The sequence below is a fragment of the Protobothrops mucrosquamatus genome, unplaced genomic scaffold (assembly GCF_001527695.2).
Source record: "Protobothrops mucrosquamatus isolate PMUCROS unplaced genomic scaffold, P.Mucros_1.0 scaffold617, whole genome shotgun sequence".
Classification (NCBI taxonomy): Eukaryota; Metazoa; Chordata; class Lepidosauria; order Squamata; family Viperidae; genus Protobothrops; species Protobothrops mucrosquamatus.
Genome location: NW_015386913.1, coordinates 141,488 through 152,406, shown reverse-complemented (window position 1 = coordinate 152,406; position 10,919 = coordinate 141,488). Strand labels below are relative to the sequence as shown.

Sequence of the window (10,919 nt, the reverse complement as noted above, 5' to 3'; positions counted from 1 at the left end):
TACAGCATTATTTTAACATTTAAAAATAATACTATACACTCCATGTTTCATTAAGGCTTTCGGTTGATTTGCACCTAGCATTTGCTTATAACTGCTTATACGTTTAGGGTGTAGTTTCAAACATTATTTCTTGTCCAATAGAATTACATTTGCTATTTACAAAGAGAATCCCCAACAATTGATAACGGATTAGCTCATATACAAAACTTGATGGGTTCTATCATCACCACTCAAGGTTGTCACTCATATCAGGTGGGAATCTTCCATTTGTTCTCAGTGAAGCAGAGCATTCAGAACAGCTTTCATACAGAGGTTATTATCCTCTTCATAGTGAGACACCCCAACCATGGACACACAAGGCAGGGCTCCATCATTTTGTACTAGCCTAAGCAGGAACTTTCAGTTAATCTTGAAACAGAAAACGGCAAAATGCAATATATGTATATATACATACATACATGATTCAACTTGATTTGACTCTCAAGCCTTTGCAATGAATTAGGGCATGTTAAAATGCTTAGTTGCATTACAATATATTTTATCAAGGTGATAAATAATTTTTTTTAAAAAAGCTTGTACAAAAATAAAATATCTGCTCCACAAGTAAAAGGCAAGTACAAGTGATCTTCTGAAAGCCCTTTGAAGAAGCAAAGACTGCTAAAGCAACTGAGTTATAACTTTGGTATAAAAAAATGTAATTGCTTGCGAAGCATCCGTGCTATTGGCATGGAAATTTGATGCTGCCCTGTTTATTCTTACTGTCTTCCTGATGAATCTTCCATGTATAACATACAGATGTTGCTAACATGTCTTCCTATGATAATTGGGGAAAATCCCAGCACCTTCTTGGCTTTTCCCAGGACTCTGGAGTCTAAAATGAAACGATAATATGGATGGAATAATAATATTGATGGAAAGGTGGAGAAAAGTGAATCTGGTATGTAAAGCATAATGGATTTTCTTTCAACAAATATTTCACAAAAATATCTTGCTAAAGTTTTACTCAGGGAGAATCAATTATAAATATAGTGACAACTGACTTCTACAGAAGGATATTTAAGCCAATTTTGGGTGATGGATTGTTTGATCTTAAAAAGACAAACCTGTAAATCAAGCTACAACTTTAACATATGTGTTAAAATGTTAAAGTGTCTAAAGATATGCAAAACACTCTCATGTGTTCTATACTATCTTTTCAATTTTGGACAGAAAAACATTTCCGTTTACCAAAACTGAGAAGAAAGGAAATTCCCAAGAGTGCTAATGTCTATAGAATAGAATAGAATAGAATAGAATAGAATAGAATAGAATAGAATAGAACACAATAGAATAGAATAGAATAGAATAGAATAGAATAGAATAGAATAGAATAGAATAGAATAGAATAGGAGCTGGAAGGGACCTTGGAGGTCTTCTAGTCCAGCCCCCTGCTCAAGCAGGAGAACCTATACCATCTCAGACAGGTGAATGTCTAGTCTCTTATTGAAAATCTCCAATGATGGAGTGCCCACGATTTCTGGGGGTAAACTGTTCCACTGGCTGATTGTCCTTGCTGTCAGGAAGCTTCTCCTTAATTCCAGGTTGCTTTTCTCTTTGATCAGTTTCCAACCATTGTTTCGCGTCCTTCCCTCTGGCACTTTGGTGAACAACCTGCCCCCCTCTGCCTTGTGGCAGCCCCTCAGATACTGGAACACTGCTATCATGTCTCCTCTATTTCTTCTTTTCTTTAGACTAGCCAAATCCAAGTCCCACAGCCGTTCTTCGTATGTTTTAGTCTCCAGGCCATTGATCATCTTAGTTGCTCTTCTCTGAATTTTTTCCAAACTCTCAACATTTTTTTTGTGATATGGTGACCAAAACTGGCTGCAGTATTCCAGGTGTGGTCTTACAATAATATACTAAATTAACAATTGAATTGCAGACTATCAAAATTAAACCTTTGAATTCAGATGACAAGGGAATGTCAATATAAAATAAGGAAAAGTGAATGAGACAGAGAAAGCAGCCTATGACAAAAGCAGATAGAGTTTAGGAAAACGATGGATTTTACTGGGACTAGCTTTGTGCTTTAATTGCATACATTCCCCTCCTTGCTCAGCCCACATCCACCAAGGTTAGAGCTGCGTTAAAATGTATTTGATAGAAAGCTAATAGAGCCCTCTTTTAAACTGGCTCAAGTCAAATAGCAAAGTTTTATTACCTGGATTCCAGCAATACATGAAGAATGCTAACCCTGCAGCAACACTGAAGCAGGCAAGAAAGAACGCAGGACCTAGAAAAGGAAAGAAATAAAAGCAGCAGGTACTTTGTTTTCTCCTTCACATTTCACAATATAATTACCATTTTTTTCCTAATGCAATTAGAATTATGGATGTCTTTATTCCTTGTAACTCTTTTTATCATCAGCCTTTTTAAAAGCTTGCAAAAAGAAAATCTCTTCAGGGATTTAAATTATACATTAATAAAATAAGTTTGGCTTCCCTTGGCTGTTTAAACTGTAAAATAATACCATCTAATAGAAACTATGTGATTATAGATGCCTTTCCTATGGGTTATCCATGTTCACCTTCCCAGGCACAGAGCTGAATAAGATACAGGGGGATATGATAGGACTAATGATAAATATCTCCTCCTGCAATCTCCCTGCCAACTGTATGCTTTTCACATCTACACATGTTAAGTGTAAAAATCTGCCAAGGGTTATGTAACCAAATACAATTGGTAAATTGGTTTAAATATGCAAAAATATTTTTCAGAGCTTCAGAAATTTAGAAGCTTGCATTATTAGAGCTGAAAGCAAATGTACGTGTCCCAGGCAGGATCCAATTTGGATCAGTCACCGGGACCAGAGGTTTTGACTCATGCTGGAGCCCATGCTCAGGTAAACTTCTGGTCCTAGTGACTAACCCTGATTGAATCCTTGCTTACAGGACCCTAAAGCCAGAGGTACATTTCTTTTCCCCATCCAATTTGTGCCCACATAGTAAAAGCTATGAATGCTGAGCCTTTTTCAGACTAGATGATATAGACCAATTCCCATCTCATTTAATTACAAATGATGACCACTGGTAACCCAATGCTGATCTCCAGGGGTTCAAATATGTTATTTGTGTATTATTATTATTCCATAAAGGGCAGGGCCTCAACCATTTGGGAGATGAGTATCATTCATGTAGCTGTTAGGATGAAGTCAATGGGCACAGCCTTAATGGTACAGCACTAAATGTCTTTTTAAAAAGAAAAAGAGAGAGAGAAACCTGACATATTTTGACTGGGGATAGAAAAGGAGCTGGGTGTGTAGTTTTTTACATTATAATAGGCTCCTTAACAAAGTGCTGGGTTTGGTACAGCATTAACAACCTCTACCTGCCGAGTTGCTTCCCTGCCTTCTGGCTTCAAAGGAAGAACAGAAGAAAAGAAAAAAGGAGTCAGGGGCCAGAGGGCAGCTAAAGGGAACGTTCCTTTTAAAAATTATATGCGGAGATATCATAAGAGGAAGTAATGCACATATCTGAACACTCAGGAGCCTGCCAGGAAACCCAGCCAGCAGGTAAATTTAAGTTTAAAACAAAGTGAGATTGTTTAAAATTAATTACATTAAGGTAGTACTTTTGTTAACCTTATTATTCATATGCAGCCAACAATATTTTACGCATGTTATTTACCCCTGTCATTTAGATTATATTTCTCCTTCTCAGGGTTTATCCCTGTGGAATCTGAGGTTTCTAGAAACAAAAGCAATACACTGAGTTAGTGCTGTATACAGTCCAACAAATTTCGGAAACAAATCATAAAAAAGTGAAAATAATGTTCAAAGTAATATAATCAAGACAACATGGCCTCTAACCCTCGTGTAGACATTATCTTCTATATTTAGCCTATTTCATACTTGTGTTTTGCTGATTTGCTGCTGCATATAAAGAGAAGGTTCTGTCATAAAAGCATGTTGGTATAAATGACATTAGACGTTTCAATGCTTGACTGGCAATTTCAGGATATTTTTTGTAAAAGTTCCATCCAGAAATTCATACTTTCTACATAGGAAAATGCAGTTTGTAAAGTGAAATCAGTTGAATTTAATTTGTGCCGTTAAAAAAAAGCAGCATTACCAGTAGATTGCAATTTGATATGCTTTTTCTGTATGTCTGCAATTGTAGCCAACAAACCATATCTGGTAAAAAGTTCAAATTAAACAAATAGTGATTATATACATGCACATGTACACATACTAAGGGGTCTAGGATTGGTGTTGAAGGCATTTTTCCCCCAAACATCCTTCTTCCTCTTTCTTCACCTGGCTTGAAAAGCCTTGTTCCTATGGAGATTTTTTTTTTTAAGTTGTTTTACAGCAAAACAAACTAACCAATTTTCCTTCTCATTCAAAAAAGGATTTAATTGTGGAAGATATTTTCAATTATAGCTATTGCTTCCTGTAGTCACTTATTTCTTTGTGATATTTATATCTCGTTCATAACTTTTGACATTTGTTTGGAATTTTTTTTATACCCAAATGCACCAGCAGAAATAAGCCAAGCTTGGACCACGATCAATAACTTGAAGGGAACAGCCTACCCCGACCTGTTTTCCAGATGTGTTGTGATTTACTTCTCCCTCCCCGAAACTAATTTCAGGAAGTCCTTGACTTACGACCAGTCATTTAATGACAGTTCAAAGTTACAATGGACTTGAAAAAAGTTACTTACCACCTATCCTTGAAGTTACGACTGCTGTACCTGGTTGGAGTATCCCATAGTCATCTCACATTTTCTGACATTTTTTTGCCATTTTCTAGCACCCATTGGCTAAAATGGGCTCACGTTTATGACCATGTGATTCTCTTAGCAACAATGGTTTGCTCAATGATCATGGTGACTTGCTTAACAACCACTATAAAAACGGTCCTAAAATTGAGTCCAGTGCCTTGACTTACAATTGCTACACAACTTAAGACCAAAATTCCAGTCCCAATTGTGTCTTAGTCAAGGATTACCTGTAAGACCTCTAGATGTGGTTAACTTTGAGTCACTATTGCGTTCAATCACTATTAGCAGTAAGTAGAACATACAGTACTTAGCATGTCAAACTTTAACTTAGTTGCCATAAGAAAAAATGAACTATTTTAATCCCACTTTCAAAACTTTCCACACAGTATGTCTGCCATAGATATTTGTATTGAAGCAGCATGTTAAGAAAAGCCATCTGAGAATTTGGACTAAATCTGGATACTCCATAATATGTAATTTTAACTGCCATGTTGTCACAATGTCTCCTAATATTGGTTTGCATATAGCTGGAACGTGCCCTTGGTGCAATTCTCAGACATTTGTTTAAAAGCCAGCTGTTTTCTATCTGAAAGTGCTCTTCATCCCTCACAGACCAAGCTCAGTGCTGTATTCAAAATCAATGTTTGAACACTAAGAATGGGTCTCAGAAACCAGCACTTACAGGAGGGAAAAGCTCCAGCTGACAGAAGTGGTAGAAAGCCTATGCTTCCAGTCTCTTTTCTCATGCACACTGCAAACCCATGGGATTTGTACAATTGACAGCAAGGCCTCAGGGTATCATTATACACAGTTGCAACATGTAATTTGCACTGGAAATCCATGCAAAAGTCTAGCTTTTTATTGTTTAAAAAAAGGGGAAAGCTCAAGTCCAAAATCGTAAGACAAAAATAAATGTGGTTGACTGATCCCCTTACTTTGTTCCTGGAACATGTTGAACTAAATCTACAAAAGGAATTGATTAACTTTTGCGCTTTCACAGAAGCTAAAGAGCAAAGTTGTTGTTTTTTGCCTTCTTAACCATGAAATACATTTGGAAAGCTTTTGAAAATATAAGCCCTTATATTGGTCACTTTCAGGAATAGGAAAATTGTGAAAGATTCTAGGGAGGCAATATGTCCCACTGGTTATAGCCTTTCCATTGCAAAGTACAGTGGAAGAATGTTGTATTAAAAGATTCAAATCACTTAACACCAGACAATCCATATGTCTAATAAAAGGCCTTTAAACTGAAGCATGTTCCTAATTCCCATCATTGCTGTGACACAGACAATGGCACTTGGGTATTTTATTGCTATCACTATATAAGCTAATCATGATTTTTCCAAACAATACTACAGTATAATTTTATGCACTGCCTCCCAAGAGTAAATTGTATTGAGTTCAATGGAACAGGTTACAAAATATGTTCAGCTCATATTTTGTTCCACAGCTGCATTTGCCATCTATTCCCCATAAAACTCAGTTGAGCTCCCTCCCTGCTTCTGTCAGAGCAGTCGGTGGTCTCAATTCCTTGGGAAAAATACAGGATACAAGTATGATTACTAAACCTTTCCTTCAAGACAGTCAAATATATTGCAATAGGTCAGAGATGCTCTTTGCTAGTCTGTTGCTCAAGCCTCACATGCTTGCTATAGCCTGGACTGCAAAAAGAACTATTTAAAGCAGAGGTCCCCAACCTTTTGGGCACCAGGGATCGGTTCTGTGGAGGGAGGGTTTTCCACGGACCAGAGAGTGCGTGGTTTTGTGTGCTACCTGCGGATGGGGCTTTGCTTGTTTGTGCAGACCAGTTGCTGGCATGCCTTGGTACTGGTCCATGGACCGGGGATTGGAGACCCCGGATTTAAAGGAACATAAATCAACCACTCAAGTCTTTTATTCCAGGGGTCCCCAATCCCTAGTCCGTGGACCGGCACTGGGCCGCAGCATGCCAGAAACCGGTCCATGCAAACAAGCAAAGCACCATCTGCAGGAAGCAGGCAGTACATGAAACCATGCCCCCTCCGGTCCATAGAAAAACCTCTCAACGGAACTGATCCCTGCTGCTCAAAAGGTTGGGGACCTCTGTTTTATTCTATTACTTCTATGGCAGATATCAGATATTAGAGTTCTTGACACTATTTTAGCTAGGAGAGCAATACAACATACTAACAACTAAGTCCAGGCAACTAATAGATAAATTATAAAGAAAAGTCAAGGCTGTCTGGGGGAGGCAAAGATGAAACATGCATTGCCTTGCAAACTCTAACCTTTATATACTTGTATGCCATGTAATCATACAAGTGCAAAAGAGCAGAGTCATGTCGTGTTATGTCATAATGCAAGCTTCATTACTTTGGTATTATTATGGGCAGGAACAGAAAACCACAACGATACATCTGGTTTTCAATGAAGCTTCTCCTGTCCATTGTACAAATAGTTTACTATGAACTGAGAAACCTGACAAATGATGTACAGTGCTAAAAAGTAACCCCGTCTTAAAGCTTAAGTTAGCACATTAACCACAGTCAAACTAAGCAATATTATTCTGATTCCAGACTGTTGGAAGGAAATCATAGAAATAATATTTGAAATGAACCTAATTTGAAAATCGAGAAATTTTCCTTCCCTTACAATTCAGAAAAAGTAATCAGAAACTGCAGTTCTTGACACTGTTTTAGATAAGCTGGTATGCCAGAAACAATGCAATGCCTGTTTATTACAGCAACCACAAAAGAGAAGCTTGCATACCAAATCAATTGAACTGACATATTGGCAAATATGTTTTCTAGACTGAACACCTGCAAATTGTTAAGGGGAGTAAAGTACATCTATGATTTCTCTTTGCTACCTGCAATCTATTTATTTGAACAATTCACTCTTTTTTAATTAAGAGTTTTAAATAATTTTCCATACAATATCCCACTTCCCTCCCCCCCTCCCCCCCTTCCCTTCCCAGAGCTGGTTACAGGGTTATAAAAACAGAATCATAAATTAAATAACATTACCCAGATATACTACAGTCAAGTCTCATCCACACATACTTTAACTCTACAAAATAGATAGATCTTAACACTTTTCCAGCAAAATAATAATATAATTAAATATTATTACTAAAAATAATATAAATTCATCCATAATAAACTATTAATAATATTCTAAAATTTACTCATAAGCTAAGTAATACTTTTCAATCTCGTATTTTTTCTGAATATAATCAATCCATCTTCTCCAAACCAAAATATATTTTCAATTCACTCTTGTAGTTTGCCAACAAAATGAAAGGATAGATTGGATATGTTGGATATTGAATTCTTGCTAATTTCTGACCTTGTTTGTTTACCTGCAAATGTTTCATTACCAGGCTAGGCAACATTATCCATGCATGGAGAATGGGATTTGCTGTCAATTGTCTGATTATATACTAGCCCTGGTTGTGATGTGGCTTCTTCGTTTATGGTTCCTTGTGCTCAGGTGTTGTTTCTTTGACTGTTTATCCGGTGCTGTTTCTTGCTTATCTTTGTCTTGGCTGCCAGTGAGAATGTGTTTGCTTTTCTGGCTTTTGGTTTTATCTTTTAAATGGCGTAGAAAAGGGGTTTATCTCTACTGTCTGTTGATGACCAATTTGCCTGATTCCTGTCCAAGCTTTCAAAAATTCCTTAGCCGCTGCCGCTGCTTTCCCCCCCATGGAGCGCCCCACCGCTGCTTCCCCCAGTGGCAAAAGTGGAGTTTGGGAGGCAGTGGCAGGGCATAGCCCAGCAGCAGCAGCAAAAGCTCGTCCTCCCCATTCAAGAGGCCATTATATCTATATGCTAAATATAGTGTAATGGTTAAGGCAGGGGTCCCAAACCCCGTCTGTGGACCAGTACCGGGCTGTGGTATGACAGCAACCGGTCCGCACAAACAAACAAAGCCGCATCTATGGGATGCAGGCAGCACACAAAACCATGCACTCTCTTGTCCGTGGAAAAACCTTTCTCCATGGAACTGGTCCCTGGTACGTAAAAGATTGGGGACCTCTGAGTTAAGGCACCAGGCTAGAAATCTGAGACCATGAGTCAAGACTAAAGCCAATTGGGTGACCTTGGGCTGATCACTCACTCTCAGCCCTAGGAAAAAGGCAAAGGTAAACCAGTTCTAAAATTTTGTCAAAAATCTATAGGAGCTACTTCAGACAGTCCTCGGGCAAAAACAACCACAGCAGCAACAACAGCAGCTAAATATACAACAGGAAACTGGACTGGAAGAAGATTAAAATTGGACGAAGAAATATTGACAGCCTACCCTATGCTTATGACAGTACTCGGATAGATGAAAATGCAAATAGTATGTAAATGATCTCAACGACTTAAAAGTCAAAGAACACAGTGAAAAGCTAGATTAAATACAACAAAGGCCAAAGTCATGACAATAGCTACAAAAAGCAGCCTCTGACCTGGCATTGTATTGTAGTTAGGTTTACCTTTTAAAATCAACTATTGACAAGAAAAGAACCAGCAACCAAAAATATGCTGCAGAATAGCACTTGGTAGAATAACTACAAAGGCCCTAGAAAGGTAGTCAGATCAGCGTTGTGTAGGGAATGGTTTTCCCTATGACGCTCTACAGAAGTCAAAATTATGCAAAAGTATATATTTAAATATATATTTGGGTATTGCCAATGACAGCTAGTGATTGTAAATAGATATCAAATTTAATCATAAAAATCTCAAATAGGAACTGAGAACAAACTTTTAATTGCCAGAGCACTTGGGCAGCTCTGAGCATTTATACAAAACAGAACAGCACAAGTTTCACTTAAGTTTCTGAAAAGAGACAAATCGAACATAAGAATTTGGAAGAATTAAACCACAACGACCGAAGAAAGCTGTAGCATCCAACTTACTTAGAGTTTTCCTGCTCGGCAAGTTGTTATAGAGATGCTCAGCATTGATCTGTAAAGCTCGATAAAATTCTTGACAGGGTTTGTCCCCTTTCTTTTTCAAGTGAGCTATAAGGTTTGATAGCCGACTATGAAGAGGAACTTTGGGATTCCGAAACTGTAGAGAAAAAGTACTGTTTAGATTGCAAGAACTAGATTTCAGCACCACAACTACTGTACAATGTTAAAACAGTTCCCCATCCCATTTGTGCAGTCCATGAAAGAGTACAATACCAGATTTGTAGCTTATTCAAACTTATCAGTAGAATAAATGAGTCGACATAACCTGATGATGTTGCTTCTCTAAAGGATAGCAATAAAACGTTTTCTATGAGATACAATATTCATCTCTGAGCAGAAATATTCATCCTTTAAATGCTTAAATAAATAAGGAACTAATATGCTATACCAATGATGGCAAACCTTTTAGAGACTGAGTGCCCCAAAACCGCCCCGCCTGCCCCCAAACCCCCTGCTCTGCCCCTGCCCCGCCTGCCCACAGGACCACCCACCGCCGCCGCAGTTCGCCCAGGTGGCTCTGCAGCACCATGGCGGCCACCCTCCACCCGCGCGCCGCAGCATCATCTGCGCGTGACTGGGCATGAGGTTGGAGTCTTGTCTCCACTGCCCGGCTGTCATGTCCTTGGCTGCGCTATTCCACACAGGCTGTGTCCAGCGGCGACTCTCCTCCGGAGGGGCTACTGGTGAGGGAGCTGCATGGGGGAGGTGGGGCTGAGGCAACGGTGCATGTGCACACAGAGAGGGCTCTGAGTGCCACCTCTGGCACACGTGCCATAGGTTCGCCACCCCTGTGCTATACATTCAAGATCTCTGCAGTGGTCTTAGGAATATACAATGGCATAGATAACCCTTGTTATGCATCGTTACAGGAACTGTAGTTTTGTGTATTTTGTGTATTTGATAATTAGAGATCTTGGCTTTCACATAGCTACAGTTCTGGCCTTGTTTTTTTGTTACTTAACACACATGCAAAATAGCGGAGGGATTCTGCTATTTGCTAGTTTGCTAGTTTGTCTGTGCAATGTAGCTGTATTTGATCTACCTTCCCTTCAGTCAGCATTGGCAATTCTTGCTGTATTAACCTGGTTGCCAGATTTCATGTGATTTCGTTGCAAATCCAGAGTAAGAATTCATGAGTAAGCTACATAGACCTTTGTGACTGGGCTTACCCAGTGATATCCATCATAGCTGAGCAAGCAAGAGGAGAGAGAGAAAAA

General features: G+C 38.7%; 1 protein-coding gene across 1 annotated transcript in view; it reads right to left on the bottom strand.

The window, feature by feature from the left end:
* Positions 1-532: 532 nt before the first annotated feature.
* The window catches only part of CARD19 (caspase recruitment domain family member 19), a 28,550-nt gene continuing 18,163 nt past the window's right edge, over positions 533-10,919 (bottom strand). Inside the window, exons 3-6 of the mRNA XM_015817651.1 lie at positions 9,646-9,799; positions 3,666-3,725; positions 2,201-2,272; positions 533-871 (exon numbers count right to left, since the gene is read on the bottom strand). Of these exons, the coding sequence (XP_015673137.1) occupies positions 756-871; positions 2,201-2,272; positions 3,666-3,725; positions 9,646-9,799 (402 nt within the window). The 3' untranslated portion in view covers positions 533-755. The remainder of the gene's footprint in view (positions 872-2,200; positions 2,273-3,665; positions 3,726-9,645; positions 9,800-10,919) is intronic.